The sequence below is a fragment of the Monodelphis domestica genome, chromosome 6 (genome assembly GCF_027887165.1).
Source record: "Monodelphis domestica isolate mMonDom1 chromosome 6, mMonDom1.pri, whole genome shotgun sequence".
Taxonomy (NCBI): Eukaryota; Metazoa; Chordata; class Mammalia; order Didelphimorphia; family Didelphidae; genus Monodelphis; species Monodelphis domestica.
In genome coordinates, this window is record NC_077232.1 from 64309786 (window position 1) to 64328307 (window position 18522).

General features: G+C 38.8%; 1 protein-coding gene across 8 annotated transcripts in view; it reads left to right on the forward strand.

Annotated features, from left to right (window-relative positions):
* STK33 (serine/threonine kinase 33) overlaps positions 1–18522 on the forward strand; it is a 331524-nt gene that overhangs the window by 275018 nt on the left and 37984 nt on the right. For all 8 annotated transcript variants that reach the window (XM_056802155.1, XM_056802154.1, XM_056802150.1 and 5 more), the window contains 2 exons: positions 5270–5345; positions 17409–17521. In XM_056802155.1, coding sequence (XP_056658133.1) covers positions 5270–5345; positions 17409–17521 — 189 coding nt within the window. The remainder of the gene's footprint in view (positions 1–5269; positions 5346–17408; positions 17522–18522) is intronic.

Consider the following 18522-nt stretch of genomic DNA (forward strand, 5'->3'; position numbering starts at 1 on the left):
TATTTCCCATACATTGAATCTCATCTCATTCATCTAGGTGTAGTACCAACCTCATTTAGTCATTGTAAGGGTCAGAGGAGCTAATTGTATTTGCACTTTGTATACCTTAAAGAGGATAAAAATGTGGCATAGTCGATTGTGGACTGGGTCGGGAGTTAGGAAGATGTGAGTTCAAATCTGACTTCAAATACTAGCTTTGTGACTGTGGGAAAGTCACTTAACCCTGTTTGCCTCAGTTTCCTCATTTGTAAAATGAGCTGGAGAAAGAAATGGCAAACCACTCCAGTATTTCTGCCAATAAAATTTCCAACAAGTCATAAAGAGTTAGATATGACTGAAACAACTGAATACCAATACCTTAAAGCATCACCTAAGTATGAGCCATTCTTACTGTCAGTCAATTTTTATTCTTGTTAATTGTTTCTTAAAAGGTGCGCGTGTATATGCAGATTGAGTCTCAAACATGCTCACCTAGAGTATGTCTTTTTGTATTGTAGGTGACCTTTTTATGATACTGTTCTGCGCTTTAGCTGAAAATTGAAAGTTGGTTTTATAGGTGTGCCTCATTTTAAGCAGGAGATATATTCCTTAAAAGCTTATTTGGGGTCTCACTGGCTAAAGAGCCAGGCCTAGAGATGGGAGGTCCTGGGTTTAAGTCTGAATTCAAACACTTCCTAGCTGTGTGATCTAGGGAAAGCCACCTAAACCCAAATGTCTAGCCTTTACTGCTCTTCTACCTTGGAACCAACTCTTAATATTGATTCTAAGTCAGAAGGTAAGAGTTAAAAAAAAAACAACCCTTATTTGATTAAATCACATTTTGTATGGGAAATGGCTTTTAAATTAAAAATATTTCTTATGGATCCTTTTGTTTACAAATCAATGTGTTGAGTCAAGAGTAAGGATATCCCATGGTTTGTGGAACGTACTCTGTCATTGACTCAGCTCGAGTTCAGTTCTAGCTCTAATATTTAATTGTAGGACTAATATTTAGTTGTAGGACTTTAGGCCAGCCCTTGGACCCCTCTCATAGGCAGAATCATATAATCTTAAGCTGTAGCAGACCTTGGAGATAATCTTTACCAAACTCATATTGTTGTTGTTCAGTTGTTTCAGGCATGTTTGACTTTCTGTAATCTCATTTGGGCTTATCTTGACAGAGGTACTAGAGTACTTCTTTCTTTCCTTCTCCAGTTCATTGTACAATTGAGGAAATTGAGACAAACTGGGTTAAGTGACTTGCCCTGGGTTACACAGCTAGTAAGTGTCCCAGGCCATATTTGAATTCAGGTCACTCTATCTACCAATCCACCAAGCTCACCTTTCAAACTCAATAGTTCTAAAGGTCTTTTCTAGCTCTAGTATCCTTCAGTCCTGAACCATGTGACAATATATTTCTCTGTAGCTCTGCAGACTACAGTGTTCTCATCTGAACAATGGGGACATTAATATTGGCCCTGTCTACTTCAAGAACCAAATGATCAAACAGTATAAAAAGTCATAGAAAAATGATAAATGTCTGAACCTGCAAAGTTGAAGTTCACATATTGAGTCTATTCAAAGCAGAGCACAGCTGCATAATACTTCACTACTTCTAGGATCTGTGTTTCTGTGAGTGTGAGTTGAGGTCCACTTATGTCACTCACAGCCTGTCCATACTTCAGACCATCTTTGAGATGGCTGAAAAAATTCACTCTCCAGGGCTAGTCTTTGGGTATCGAGCATCTTCAGGAGGCAGGTCCTCAGCTAACGAATAGAGTCCTTTTCTGGAGACTTTCCAGCCAGAGCCACTAACACTCCCAGCTGCTTTCAAGCTTTATCTCATGTGACATCCACCTCTCCAGGGAGCCTTTGCTGATTTTTCCTCTCGGGAATAAGCATTCTCTCTCTTCCCATGTTAGTTATCCAATATTGCCTTATCATTTACTTGTTTGTATCCTCCAGGAAAAAGGGTCAGCTCCCTGAAAGCAGGAAGTTTTCATTTTAGCCCTTCATATAGATGGTTTTTAATTGAATTAAACTGAATGCAAAAGCCCATGTTCAGGCACAGTGAAGCAACAGAGAAAACTCTGATGGATAATTTCTGTAATACAGGTACTTCCATTCGTGGAGAAGCTGTGATCTCACCCACTCTTATAGATTGCATCCCATTCATGCCTTCTCATCCCATGCCATGTTTATTCATATCTTCCTAAAACTCTTCCATAGGAGATCCATTCAATGGACTAGAGGGCCTGGTTCTTTTAATACCAAATAGTGGCACTTAATTATTTTTATCAGAAATATAAAGTTGTTTTCTTGCATGTGTGTAGGCAATTAATCAAACACCTACAATTGTGCCAGGACCCTCCTGGGCACTAGGGATACAAAGACAAAAGTGAAAACGGTCTGCTTTCAAGGACCTTACATTCTAAAAAGGGGATAGAGATGCTTTTGTTTTTAAAGCAACATGCGATTAGTCAAGATGAAGGAGGCCCTGGGGTTACTGGCAACCACTCTATTATTGACTCTGACTAGGTTTCAGTATCTCCTATGAAGTAGCTATGCGACCATAGGCAATTTCTTTGACCCCTCTGGGTCTCTGTTTTCTCTTACATAGAATCAAAGAAATTTTTAGCTAAAGGAGACCTTGAAGATAATCTATCCCAACTCATAGAGACCTCTAAAAGGTTCCATCTAGTTCTATTATTCTACAATTCTGAGCCATGTAACTATATATGTCACTGGAGCTCTTTTTGCCACAGTTTTCTCATCCATAAAATGGGGACATTAATACTTGACCCTGTCTACTTCACAGAGGACCAAATGAGCTAATAATGTATAAGTAGTAGGGAAAATTAAAAGTAAAGAACAGGCCTTTGATAAGTGTCTGAATTCATAAAGTTGGTGTTAACATATTAATTCTATTCAAAGCAAAGCAGTTATATAATATTTCAATGAATAAATGAATAATGAATGAATGAATGAATGAATGACAAATACAACATTCCTTTGATAGAAAACTATCTGAATAGCTGTAAATTCAGTTTTTGTACATAAAGTTTCCTTTTAGAAGGGGGAACACCACAGACACATGAAGATACATACAAAATAAATATAAGCTAATTTAGATTTATTGTTGTTGTTTAGCCATTTTCAGTTGTGTGTGATTCTTTGTGATCCCACCAGGAGTTTTCTTGGCAAAGACCCTGGGGTGGTTTGCCATTTCCTTCTTCAGCTCATTTCACAGAGAGGGAAACTGAGACAAACAGGATGAAGTGATTTGACCTCAAGAAGATGAGTCTTCCTGATGTAGGTAGGATTAAGTAAGAAGGCACTAAGGATTGATTGCAAGACTCAGAAAAGTTTTCATTTAGAAGGTTTAGCTTAACCTCAATCTGGACAGGAACTGGGAATTCTAAAAGGCAGAGGTGTAAGGATAGAGTTAATTCTAGATAAGTGAGAGGGGATGAAGGGAAGGTGACCAGTGCCAGCATCGAGATGGGAGATGGAAGGCTATGTTTGAGGAAAAATAAGGAGACCATTTAGAATGAGCCACAGAGTCTGTGGAGGAGAGTGTTTAGGTTAGATTGCAGAGCTATTGGAATTTATTAAGTATATTATTGATAGGGAGAAGGGAAGGAGCCTGACATAATCAGAACTGAACTTTAAGAATCTGTTTGATTGCTATGAGATGGATGGATTGGAGTGGGGAGACAGGATGCTCCAAGGTCAATTGGGAACTCATTTCAGTAGTCCAGATGTGAGGTGATTAGAACCTGAACTAGAGTAGTGGCTACATGGGTACATGTGAGAGGTGTTATGAATAGAGAAATGACAAGATTTGGCTATGGATTATAATAGAAGGTAAATGAGTATGAGGACTCAAATGATAACACCAACTTGTGTACTTGGGTGACAGAATACGATGATGTCCTTGATAGAGTGAATTTCAGAAGAAGGGCAGGTTTTGAAGGAAAGATGAGACCTCTTATGGACTTAGTAAACGTGAGACATCTAGGAGGCATCCAAATGGAAATATCCAATAGGCAGTTGTTGCAGAACGAATCCTCAAAGAGAGATGGATTCAACATATGGACTTGAAAATCTTCCATGCAGAAGTGATAATTAAATCCAGGAGAGTTGATGAGGTCACTAAATGAAAGTGTGGAGAGAGAAGGTACTCTAGGACAGAGCTTTGGGGAATACCCAAAGTTGGGAGGTATGGTGAGGTTGATAAACCAGCAAAGGAATATGAGAAAGGTAGAAGTAGAACCAAGGGAGAAGGAAAGAATATCTGGGAGGAGAGAATGATCAATTCTATCAGATGTTGCAGAGAGGCAAATAAGGGTGAAGACTTAGAAACGGCCAATAGATTTGACAATTAAGATGTCCTTGGTGTGGCAGCTATGTAGCACAGTTCATAGAGCACCAGGCTTGGGAGGACCTGGATTAAAATCTGGCCTCAGATACTTCCTAGCTGTGTGATCCTGAGCAAGTCATTTTACCCAGGTTACCTAGCCCTTAGTGGGTAAGGATTTTTTTTTTTAAAGTTCAGATGCCCTTGGTAACTTTGGAGAGAGTACTTGCAGTTGAATGATTAGTTCAAAAGCCAGATTGCCCAAGAATGATTTTTTAAAAAAATGAGAGGAGAAATTCAGACAAAAATGGGGGTACAGATTTTCCCCTTAGAAGTCTGTCATATTAGGTTTGAGGAAGGGAGAGAAAATCTGGAACATCCAAAGTGTAGAAGAGGATGGTGAATCAATTAGGAAGGAGTACAAGTACTATCATGGCCAACAAAAGCCTTGATGAGATTAGATAACAAATATGTAGGGTCCCAGTTGTGTGACTATCTCTGACTTTGCAGCATATGAGTAGAAGCAGAGGAGGCAGGTGGCAGGAATAATCCAGGGTTGAGGTTCATAAGATGTGAATGGAAAGAGGACATGGGAGCAAGAGAATTGGGAGTAGGAGTTAATGTAGAATTGAACTGGTTCATGAAAAACATGTAGGATTTGATGAATCACTTTTGACCAGTTACAAAGAAAAAGCAAATCCCACTTATTCAGTTTGTGTCATCATCTCATTAGAAACTAAGTGATAGAAAGGAAGGCACCTCCACATAGATTTTTAGGGTCTGTGCATTATTCATTTAAAACATCTGCTGCTGGTTCTTGCTGTCAGGAGGATCACTGACACTCCATTCATGCATCCTTCATGCTCTGTGTTTAAGCCTTTCAATCATTTTTTGCATTATTAATATTATTGTTTTCTGCTTGCTTGGCAGCGCCTGAAGTGATCAATGCCCATGACTATAGCCAACAGTGTGACATCTGGAGCATAGGTGTCATTATGTACATGCTGTAAGTAGCCAGCAAAACATGAATGAATGGGACTTCCTGCTAGAGAGGCTCATGAATTTATACTTTATTTTTGTCCTAGGTCAATGAATTCCAAAAAAGGGGGAACTCTTTGGTGTGGGATCTCTCTCAAGGAGTACAAATTGGCAACTGGTCTCTAATTTAGAGTATTAGAAAGCCTGAGGCACTGAGAATTATGTTTCTATGGTCACACAGCTAGTATGTGTTAAAGGCAGGCCTTGAACCCAGGTATTCTTGACTTAAAGCTGGCCCTCTAACCACTCTAACATGTTGGATCTTGAGTTTGTATTAATTGATCAACAACCTGGAAAGCCATCTTCAAAAAGCTGTCTGTGTTTTATTAGTCATCTGTTATGTCTATCATTTTAAATTATGTACATACTGGAAATATCATAGGAGTTAGAGCTCAAAGAGAACCTGGAGACGATCCCTAATTTTCAGCTGAGGAAACTAAGGCTCATAGAAGGTTGTAACTTGCCCCAAATAAAAAGTAGCAGAATGAGTATTCAAACCTTGATCCTCTGATTCTGAGTCCTAGGATGCTGTGTGTGTGTGTGTGTGTGTGTGTGTGTGTGTGTGTGTGTGTGTGTTGTTTGTTTTTTGCTCCTTTACATTGGTTGATGCATCAATGAGCATTCTGAATATGTTGAAGGAAAAGAGCTTCTTCCTCTATCCTTGGCTCAAACTCAACTCTATATACCTCACCATATGTTCCACATCTCTCCTTACTTTTGCAGTCAAATTCCTTAAAAATACCATCTCTACTTTCTTCCACATACTTATCTTCCACTCATTTCTCACCCTGTTGCAGTCTGCCTTCTAATCCCACCACTCAACTAGTTGTGATTTTCTGCATTATCAACAGTCTCTTAACTGCTCTGTTCAGTAACCTTTCTCAGTCCTCATCCTTCTTAACTTCTGCAGCTTTTGAAACCTGATCCCTACCTCTTCTTAGATACTTTCTCCTCCCTGGGTTTTCATAGCTTGCCTCTCTTGTGTCTCTCTTCCCACCCTGGAGGGGTCTACCTGATCCTTCTAAGTATACAATACTGGACAATCATTCATATTCCACTCTTTTGGTATGGGGGTAACCAGGGCTCTGTTCTGGGCCTTTGTTTTCTTGTTATATCTTCTCACTTGGGACCTTCATTCCTTCCCTTGGGTTCAATTTGATGCAAAGGTTCCTAAATCTACATAATCCAGCCTATTTCTCTCTCTCTCTCCCTCCCTCCCTCTCTCTCTCTCTCTCTCTCTCTCTCTCTCTCTCTCTCTCTCTCTCTCTCTCTCTCTCTCTGTCTGTCTGTCTGTCTCTGTGTGTTTCTCTCTGTCTGTCTGTCTGTCTGTCTGTCTCTGTCTGTCTGTCTCTCTCCCTCCCACCCCCACCCCATTCATATTCAGTGGCCTTCTTGAAATTTCCTCTCAATGTGCCATAGGCATTTCAAACTCAAAAAGTTGACAACGGGGGCAGTTAGGTGGCTCAGTGGATAGAGTGCCAGGCCTAAAGAAAGGATATCCTGGGTTTAAATCAGATACTTCCTCTCTCTGTGACCCTGGCCAAGTCACTTAACTCTAATTACTGACTACCCCTTACCATTCTTCTATCTTGGAACTGATATTTAGTATTGATTGTAAGACAGAAGGTAGGATTTTTTTTTAAGGTTATAACAGAACTCATTATCTTTTTCACAACCTAAAGCTACTACTAGCTTGCCTAGAACATTCTTTTTCTAGTCACTCAAGTTCCCAATCTAGGTATCTTCTTTCACTCTTCTAGAGCCAGCTAAGTGGCATGCTGGATAAAGCACTGGGCCTGGAGTCAGGAAGACTTGAGTCCAAATACTGCCTCAGACGTTTTATAGGTGTGTTATCCTAGGAAAATAATTTAACTTCATGTCTGCCTCAGTTTCTACATCTGTTAAATAAGGATAATACTAGCACCTGCTTCCCAGGATTTTTGTGAGGTTCAAATGAGATAATATTTGTAAAGAGTTTCGCAAACCTTAAAGCTCTATATAAATGCTAGGTATTATTATGAATATTATTGTCTTCTCTCTCCATCCAACCAACTTCTAGTTCTTGTTGCTTCTATATTGACATCTCTTATTTCTGACTTCTTTTCTGCACTTGGAACCATAGTCACCCTAGTTCAGGATCCTACTTACTGTCTTTAACTTGGATTGTTGCAGTAGCAACCTAATTAATAGGTCTCCCTGAATCCAGTCTCTTTCCCCTTCATCTAATCCATCTTCCAAGCAGTTACCAACTTTTTGTCCCTTAATCACAGGTCTAGCCATGCACTGCCCTGCTCAGGAAGCATTAGTGATTCTCAGTTACCTTTCAGACAAAATATAGGCTATACTGTTTGCTATTTAAAGTCCTTCACAATGTAGCACCAACCCATCTTCCCGGTCCAATTTCACATTAGTCTCCTCCATGTACTTTTTTTCCTAGATAAACTAATCTACTAAATGTTACTATACAAAGCATCCCATCTCCTTCTTATTAGTGCTCAGTAAATGCTGTGCACAGGTGCCTAGAATCTTCATTGTCTTTGGGAAAACACAGCTCAGAATTTTGAGGGTACAAGTCATATAGAAGCTTTATTTGGATTATTAGTACAAATTGTGGTAGATGCGGCTGTTTGACTCACTGTTTCCAGTGAGTGAACTCTGATTATAAGCTTTTTTTAACCCATATGTGTGTGTGTGTGTGAGAGAGAGAGACAGAGACAGAGACAGAGACAGAGACAGACAGACAGAGAGAAAGATACTAAATCTCAAATTGTTACTAAGTACATAGTGACAGTATTCCATACAAGGAGAGATAAAGACAGAAAACGCAGCTCTCAGATATGATTTTTTAACTTCTTAGAGGCTTGTTCATTGCAGTGATAAGGGTGTTGGAAATGATAAGAAGCTATTATTAAAAAAAATCTGCAAGCAGAAAGCAGTGGATGTAAAACTCAAACCCAGGGGAGTAGACATGACTTCATTTTATGCCATAAAGGGGTCTATTTTAAAAAGGATAAGAGTCACTTTTGCCAAGAGAAAAGTAAAGATTTCTCTCTTTGCCTCTATACTCCCCCTCCTAGATCCTCCCTCTCTCCTTTCCAGGCCCAATTCAGGTGCCACTACTTCTTGGAGGCCTCTTCTGGCTCCCTCAGTATTTTAGTTTGCTGCTCACACCATACTTTGTATTTCCTTAGTACGGCTTTTGCATTTGCTTGCCTGGGTACACATTGTTTCACTTTATAGAATGTAAGCTCCTTAAAGGCAGGGATAATTTTGTTTTTCTTTTTGTATCTCTAGTGCCTAATATAATATCTTTAAATAATATAATATCTATAAATGCCTTTGAATGCTTGTCGAATTGTCTTTGAAAATGGAATTTACAAGTGAATCAGAGAGTTGTTGAAATAGTATTGATAACCGCTGTGACTGCCAGTTCTGGTCATTTTTGGTGTCTAAAGAAAGCATTGGAAAATTAGGGATTATTGTTCTGCCCAAATAGAGAATTCCTAAGGACCTAGGGATACTTTGCAAAGATTCCAAGTGCAGTAAGCATGTTGGAAGGAATATTAGACTTGGAGTAGGAAGAAATAGCTTTGAATCTGCCCTCAATCCTACTTGTCTATAGAATGAATAAAATAATATGTCTCAGCCAGCCTCACGGAGAAGTTATATGCATAGGTATAAGCAGGGATTTTTTCACATGGGGCAAAAACTCTTTGGGAGAATAGGTTGGCATAGAGGACAAACTGGAAATATTGGTCAGTAACCATACAGAGGACTATCTAAAATTCCTCCTCCCTCAACTTCCAAAGACTCTTAATCCCAATCCTTTATCTTCTCTTGTGACTGCCTATCAACTATGTTGAGATATAGATGAGAAAGTAGCCAATCCCTTCTGCTTTTCCCTCCAATCTTTGCTAGCTCATAATCCTATTTCCTTAGCCTTTCAAAGGTATTCCTTCTTCTCTCAGGCCTATCTTTATCTCCTTCCCCAATCTCCAAAGGGACCTAGGCTCTGCTAGGGGTGGTGTTCCATTCCATCTTTGCTTCCCTTGGCTTTGACCAGCCCTTGTTCTCTTTCCATTTCCTTTCTTCTAGCCTCCAGGAAAGATGTGGCATCTTTCCTGGTTATTTCCTAGTTAACCCTTGGGTCCCCAAGCTTAAATGGATCCATGAATTTAAAGTGCTTTGTAAATAACTCAAAAGTGATATAAAAGCATAAGTGATTGTTGTTATTCATCCTGTTGATGCCCTGGAGGATTGAATATTCTTTTGTTATAAATAAACTGGGAGATAGCTTTCCTCTATAAACTTTGAAGTTCTGATTTAGAATGGTGAGCAGTGGCTTAGTAAGCAGAGCATGGAACTTAGAGTCAGGATGTTCAGGGTCTAGGTCTCTCTCTCTCTCTCTCTCTCTCTCTCTCTCTCTCTCTCTCTCTCTCTCTCTCTCTCTCTCTCTCTCTCTCTTTTTCTCTCTCTCTTCTCTTGGAGTCTCAGTTTTCATGTTTGAAAAATGAAAAGATAAGACTATATGCTCTTTAAGGTCTGACTTTGGGGGGGGAGGCTTAAGTTGTTTCAGTTGTATCTGACTCTTTTTGACCCCATTTGGAGTTTTCTTGGCAAAGATATTAGAGTACCATTTCCAACTGAGGCAAACAGGATTAAGCAACTTGCCCAGGGTCACAATCTTGTAACTGTAAATCTAGATTTGAACTCAGGTCTTCCTTACTTTAAGCACAGCATTTTCTATTTTGCGACCAATTGCCCCATCTAACATTCTTTTCTTCATTAATAACCCATAACATGCTAAGATTTTTTAAGAGTCTTAAACAAGTTTTTATCTTTTGGAGTTTAAGCCAAATTCTCTTTAAAAAGGCAAAGCATATTCAGTGTGCTTGTCTGGAAATAGGCATAAACATAGCTCTAGAGATAGAAGGGAACTCAGAGGCTTTCTAGTCCAACTGATGAGAGGACTGAGACTAGGTTACCTAAAATGACTTTCTCAAAGTCCCACAGGGAGCATTAATGTCAGGATTTGAATCCAGAACTAATGAGCTTTCCTCTGGGAACTTTCCTCTGTGACTTTTAGGTTGAGTTTCACACACATTGTGTGTGTGTGTGTGTGTGTGTGTGTGTATTTAGGAAGGATTTGGTAAACTTGTGATTGTCCATGTCATTGAATGGTAATTTGATCTTGCAGTATAGATGAGAAGTTTTATTTTTGAGAAGTTCCTTTATTTTAAGGGAATGATCAAATTCAAATTGAAATCAATGACTTCAAAACTACATTTCCTTATGTCCACTTTGATCTTGACTTATCTTGATATGGAGATAAGTCGGTAATATCAGAGGCTCTTAGATACTATATAAGCAGAACAAAGTCTCTGGCAGGTTCTACCAAAAGGAAAAGCTTTAGGTATGTATCTATATGCATCCACACATGTACCTGATGATAAGCAGTATGTCCATCATGGGGGCACCAGTTTAGCTAGGTGTGACAAGCTCATTACAAGAGTTGTGCCCACTATATGATCAATTAAAGAAACATAAGATGTGTCTACTGGGGTGTATGGTAATTGTGATCACCATTGGTACAGGAAGAACTCATGCCTGTGAAATCCTTAAAGTTTTCCAATTTTAAATGTCCTAGAGATCCATCTGATTAGAGAATCCTACTGAGATTTCTCTCAAAAAGCCAAGAATACTGACTTCAGCAAATGGGTTATATTTGTAGGAAAAGAAAAGAAATAAACCTAACGAGCTGACTGCTCATCTCTACTTCCCATCAGTGTAGACATGCCATGTACACATCCCACTGAACATACGGTACATTAAAATAGGTATTGTTTTACTTGAGTGGTTTACTATTTTTTAAACCTCTTCTTTTCATCTTAGAATCAATTCTATATTTTGGTTCCAGGGCAGAACAGTGGTAAGGACTAAGCAATAGGAGTTGAGTGACTTGTTCAGGGTCACACAACTGGAGTGGAATACTTTTGAGGTCTGTGGTATGTACAATTTGCATAATTTGTGACTCCCCTTGTATATGTGTATGAAATTCTTGGTTTTTACATATCATAGAATGTGAATCAGAGTGAAAAAAAAAACCCAAACAAACCTTAAAAGTCATCCAGTTCAGTTCCTTCCTGAAGCATGAATTCTTTTTCTAGAGGCCCCTGATAGTAATCATCTAGCTTCTGCTTGAATATCTCTAGTGAAAGGAAACTCATCTCCAAAGAAGGTCCATTCTACTTTTGGACAATATTTTCTCCTCGGCATTATTCACACACACACACACACACACACACACACACACACACCACCCCAAATAAAATTAATTCAGGAAAGAGAGACAGAGACAGAGAAAGATAGATAGACAGAGACAGAGAAAGACACACACACACACACACACACACACACACACACACACAGAGTACCTTGGGTTATACCCTCGTATAGGGAGAGAAACAAGAATTCATCATTGCCTATAGAGAAGACTGTGAAGAATCAGTCAGACCAGTAGGAAGAAGTCCTTGAGTAATTTCAGGAAAATAGATAGTAGAGAAGTTTAAGAAGAATGAAGTAGTTAGTCAACAGTGTCAAATGCTTCAGAGAGTTCAAGAAGAATGAGGACTGAGAAAAGGCCCTTGGATATAATAATAAAGAGATTATTAGTGTCCTTGGATAGACCAGTTTCAGTCAAGTGGGGTCATGAGTCAGATTACAAGGGGTTTAGGAATGAGAAGGAAGTGAGAATGTAAGGGCAATGAATGTAGGCAGCTGTCTTCTAGAGACTAGCTATATTTATAGAAGAGACAAAAGATAGAAGATGAAAGCTTGAGGGAATGATAAGATCAAGTGAAGGTGTTTTAGCATCCTTAGCTGAATTGTAGCTTCCTTAACAAAACACAGTTTTTTAGATGTGTTCTGGTGAGAGTAGAATACACTAACATAATTAGCCCCCTCCCCTTCATTTTGGATACCTCTATAATTCTGCTAATATAGCAAAAGATTTTCATTAGTGAGTTTAGTAGACATCTGTTCTCCACTCCCTATCCCCATCCTTTTTTTTTTAAGATAGCTTTCCACTTTTTCAGCATCAGATCATAGCTGCATAGCATCATAATAAAATTATATGCCCTTTTGCACACACCTTTGTTTACAAGGCTAATGTCTTTATTAATCATTGATGAACTACTCTAGCTTGTGATCATATGTATTAATTATCATTTCCGGAGAGGATACATTTTCTTATATGGCTCCCCTATTGCGACCTCTGCTTAGCAGGGCAAGTGATCATCTTTTCTTCAGGGTAGAATTCAGATTAGTAAATATTCCTTTTTGTGTGTTCTTCCTTAGTTATTTTAACTTAGACTAGTGAAACCGAAAATAATGGAAAGATTTTAAGACATTTCTCATTTCTAGGACTCCCTTTTTTTGTATGTGTAGAAAATTGTTGTCATAAAATGTCATATTCTTTGACTGACCAACCATTAGATACAATTTTATATAGGTAAAATTGCGGGGACAAAAAAAAAAACCCACCCTGAACTTTAAACATTTATCCCTTAAGCTATAATTATATGCTATCCAGGCAGTGCTAGAGAGATCATTTGATGTGGAATCCTAGGTTGGTATCAGGCTCAATGAACCAGACCTCAAGATGGCCAGTACTTGCTGCAATAGATAGAGATTTCCCATAAAGCCTTTCTTCTAATTCCTTCTAGCAATGGAAAGGATGATGGGATGGTCAGGGTAAGTTGGAGAAATAAACCACGTAGGTATTAGGATCTATGTATACAAAACAATTTGATAGATGCTTATCTCTTAACAGAAACCTTTGGTATGTGAACAAGTTTCATTATGTTTTTTTTTTTCCTGCAGCAGTCCAGTTTAGCTTACTCTAGACCATAGGAATGAAAGTCATTTATTTCTGAGAAAGTTATTATCATCGTCGTCATCCCAAATTTAGTTCAAGTTGGTACTAGCTCAGAAAGTGTTACTGTCTGGGATTTTCCTTGGAGGCAGGGAGGAAATTATGATCATATTAAAACCTCAAAGATTCAGCTCATTCCTTTAGGATTAAAGTGTTTAGAGACAATTGTACTAGCAAATACATCAATAAGCAGATCATCTTTTATGATAATACTGATTTAATTCCATCAACAGTAACTTAGAAGACTGAAAATATAAGAATTACCACACAAGTCAGTTCCATGGCTCACCCAGCCCAAGATGCTTTCTGACAATGGCATAACCAGGGGACATTATGGAGGAAAGCATAGGCACGCTCAACAAGAGCAGCTTCACAGACTGGGGTAGGCCCCTTAAATATCTTGGTTTCCATAAAGAACCCATTCTTAATCAGGCAGAACCATGAATGGATACTTTTTTTCAATTATCTAGACGTTTTCCTTCTTGGTGTTAACAATCCTCTTTGTTTATGACATTTGTATTAACTCCAGTCTCAAAAAGCCATTACTCTCTCCACTAACAGATATCACACTTCCAAACCTTAGTAAATTGTCTTTTTTGCATTATTGTGACCAAAACAGAAAAATTACCTGGAGATCAAGGTTCCGGTAATGATCAATCCTCTTTGAATTTAACCAAGCCAGTCCTCTAACTCCAGATACAGTTGGTCATAGAACCTCTATATGAAAGACACTTAATGAAACCAAGCTTATATGACTGGCAGCACCTTTATGTGCTTGGGGACACTTTTGTGCCAGCAAAGGTATTAGAAGAGGACAAATATGACTGGAAGTAGTGTGAGGTAGTATTTTGTTTTCTGGTCCCAAAGTCAACCTTTATCAAGGTTTGAGGGATCCCTCTTAATTTGAATATTTTAGAATTTAGTTCCTGTCCTTGTATAGCTTGGTAATACCATTCAGAGATTTGTATATCTCAATTTAATTCAAGCACTTAGTGGGTCTAAGTTATCATGTTAGGCACAATTCAAAGCTATCAATTATTGATTTTCCACTCAGCCTTAACCTTTTGCAACTAAAGAGCCAAATCTCTTTACTCTCTATTCATACTTCACATGTTTTAGTGATCATTTTAATTGCCCTTCTGTGGCTGGTCCTCAGTTTTCTTTAAGATGAAGAGATTTTTTCTTTTTTTTTTCTTTTTTCTTTTTTTAACATTATTTTATTTGGTCATTTCCAAACATTATTCATTGGAAACAAAGATCATTTTCTTTACCTCCCCCCCCCCCACCTCTCCCATAGCTGATGCATGATTCCACTGGGTATCACATGTGTTCCTGATTTGAACCATTTCCGTGTTGTTGGTATTTGCATTAGGATGCTCATTTAGAGTCTCTCCTCAGTCATATTCCCTCAACCCCTGTAGTCAAGCAGTTGCTTTTCATCGGTGTTTTTACTCCCACAGTTTATCCTCTGCTTGTGGATAGTGTTTTTTAGATCCCTGCAGATTGTTCAGGGACATTGCATTGATCCTAATGGAGAAGTCCATTACTTTCGATTGTACCACAGTGTATCAGTCTCTGTGTATAATGATTTCCTGGTTCTGCTCCTTTCGCTCTGCATCACTTCCTGGAGGTTGTTCCAGTCGCCATGGAATTCTTCCACTTTATTATTCCTTTTAGCACAATAGTATTCCATCACCAACATATACCACAATTTGTTCAGTCATTCCCCAATTGAAGGGCATCCCCTCATTTTCCAATTTTTGGCCACCACAAAGAGTGCAGCTATGAATATTCTTGTACAAGTCTTTTTCCTTATTATCTCTTAGGGGTACAAACCCAGCAGTGCTATGGCTGGATCAAAGGGCAGACAGTCTTTTATTGCCCTTTGGGCATAGTTCCAAATTGCCCTCCAGAATGGTTGGATCCATTCACAACTCCACCAGCAATGAATTATTGTCCCTACTTTTCCACATCCCCTCCAGCATTCATTACTTTGCATAGCTGTCATGTTAGCCAATCTGCTAGGTGTGAGATGATACCTCAGAGTTGTTTTTATTTGCATCTCTCTGATTATAAGAGATGTAGAGCACCTTTTCATGTGCTTATTAATAGTTTTGATTTCTTTGGCTGAGAACTGCCTGTTCATGTCCCTTGCCCATTTATCAATTGGAGAATGGCTTGATTTTTTGTACAATTGATTTAGCTCTTTGTAAATTTGAGTGATTAAGCCTTTGTCAGAGGTTTTTATGAAGATTGCTAAGATGAAGAGATTTTTGATGCCCCTTTAAACCAGAGGAGCACACAGGGCTTTGGTGTTCAGAGAACAGGCTAGAGGTACCCCAGGGTCACTCTCCTAGACTGGAATGGAATGATCAGTTTTTCATTCTGTAAATATAGTTTGGATTACTTTTTCCCTTACTTACATTGACAGAATGACAGAATCTTAGACTTGAATGGGGCCAGAAAGGTCAGCTTGTTCTCAAAAATGTTTCCTGTTGAAGTACACAGGACTTGGAGTTAGTAGACTTGGACTTGAATGCTTATCCTATAGGAACTCTTTCTCTCCTTTCATCTGCCACAGTGATCTACACAGAGTAGGTGCTTAATAAATGTTTGATAAATTGAATTAACCCTTAGGCTCATGGGAGGAAGAGTTGAAAGGAAATTCAGAGATTATTTTACAAATGAGCAACAGACCCAGTGAGCTTCTCTAAACCCTATCTTATAAGACTAAAGGTTTTAGAATAGGATAGGATAGGACAGTCCAGTCTCCTTACCCAGTGTGGTTTGTGTGGATTGTGTGGATTGTCACACAACTAGTAAGTGACAGAAGCTAGAATGGAACCAAGTCCTAGGACCCCAAATCCAGTCCTTTTTTTCATGACATCAATCCCATGCTACCTCAAGGTTCCTTAGATATGGGTAAATTTTTGTTCTTTGTCTTTTTCATTTTTGTATCTTGTGATAATAGGCATGTTAGCATTTGCCAGGTGAACCACAGAAATAAAAGGAAACAGTCAAAGGACCCTGGGAGAAGTTAGACTTCCACTTCAGGGACCTAAGTATATTTAAGGAGGTAGAAAGGAGAGCTGAAGAAGATACAATAATAGCTATTTCCATGTTGCCTGTTGAAGAAAACATCCTAGTGAGAATGAGCCCAAGTAAGCATTTATCATAGCAGAGATATTTTACACTTCCAAGTATTGGGGGTACATTGAAGTCTTCCCTTTCATAGATGTTTTGGATGTTCTGCAAGTGGGTGGACCCACTGGACTGGCAGCTGGAAGTAGAAGGTAGGCAGGCTAGAAATATGCATTATGTTGTGTGTCAGGCACTCTGCTAAGTGCTGAGGATACAAATGTAAGCAAAAAGGAAGATAGTTTTTTTCCCCTGTGGTAGCTTACATTCTAATGGTGAATAGATGATGTAAAAGGGAGTTTAAGAATAGCATAATGAAGCATGGCTGGCATGGCTCCATCCCCAAAATAGAGTTTTTAGAAAGAATTCACCAATGAGAGAAGGCAAGATGGAGACAAATGGGGGTAGAGAGAGGAGAAGGCAAGCAGAGTCATGGTGTCTAGGTCTAAAGAGTCAGGAGAAGAATGACTGGGAGAGGAATAAAGTGGGGCTTGTGGCATGCTTTTGTTACCATCTTCCTTCTCCCCATCCCATTCCATCTTTCCATAGATACGTGCATTACTATGGCACTATTTAATATCTATCTCAGAAGAGGAGAGCAGTTCACCAGTCATGACTCAGCAGTTAGAATTCAGCCTAGGCTGCTTATCCATAAAAGTCACTTTAGACTGAGATGTTACAACTTGTAGTAGTAGTAGTGGTACTGGACAGGTCAAAAGATCCAAATTTAAGTGCCAGCTGGAGCGTTTAGCAGTGTGACCATTGACATTTTGTTACCTTTTCTGAATCTCAGTGTCCTCATCTGTGAAATAGGAAATAGGGGAAGGACCTCCTCCACAGGATAGCTGTGAGCCAAGGCACTTGTAAATCTTAACATATTTTAGAAATGTAAGCCATTATTATCATCAACCTTATCTGTGAGATTTTGGATGTTTAAATAAGAAATTCTTTGTATTGTAGAATTTGTGGGGAACCTCCTTTTATAGCAAACTCAGAAGAGAAACTCTTTGAATTAATAAGAAAAGGAAAACTAGGCTTTGAAAAGACAGCCTGGGAGCGTGTGAGTGACTCTGGTAAGGATAAACTTTTGTGATATTTTTGTTTGTATCTCCAATTAAAGCAAATATAGATAGTATTTTTAAAATTGTAAAACAATGACAGTGTTTTGAACATCTTTTTGGCTATCATATTTATACATAGGGAAACTGTCTTTGTGACTTTGAGATTAGTTATTCTGTGGAATGACTTTGAAAAGCCCAATCAGTTGACAGAAGCTGAAAGTACAAGGCCCAAATTGAGTCATGTTATATAATAAGGTTAGAAAGGTCTAGAGAGAAGAGAAAGAGAGCACAAAGCATGCAGAGATTTATTGCTGAGAAATTACTATCCTGATTCTATGGCTCAGCTAGACAGGCACACTCTCCCTATATAGGGTCAGCCAGAGACAAGGGGAATTGTCCCAACCCCTAAAACATGATGATACCTTTCTGTTCTGCCATCAGTTACAATAAAGCTTTTTTAAAAGCATGACCTCTTGATTGAGCTCATTCCTTCAAAAGCTATTCCTTTGTTTGAGACCCATTTCCTTTTTCTAAAAGTTCTGTTGAGAAGAGTTTTCCTAAGAAAGCCAAAGATAGAACTCTCAAGGTCATTAAGTGCTACTTGCCATCCGAGAAAGGCTAAGCATACACAGTGTGTCTAGTCTTCATGGCAGTCAAGTGCTTACTCTTACCACTGAAGAGGTCTAGTTCTTCTTCTCACCCCTTTCAAACATTCTATTGTCCACAATGAAACAAAAAAGCAGAAAGCAATAGACAAATTGAGCTATAATAGGCTTCCCATTAAGAGTTAAGGATTGTTGGGGCCATAAAATAGTCAGGAGTCACCCCAATGAAGTATATATTTGCTAATTATCTGGTTAATGTGCACTGTTCACACTATAAAGCTAAGGAATGCAGACAAAAAATCCACCTTAGGCTGAAAATTTTTTCTTCTTGATTGTCTGCAAAGTCAAGTTTTAGTTACCAAGTCTCCTCTCCCCCTTGTACCTTGAAGTCATAGCCAAAGGTAAACT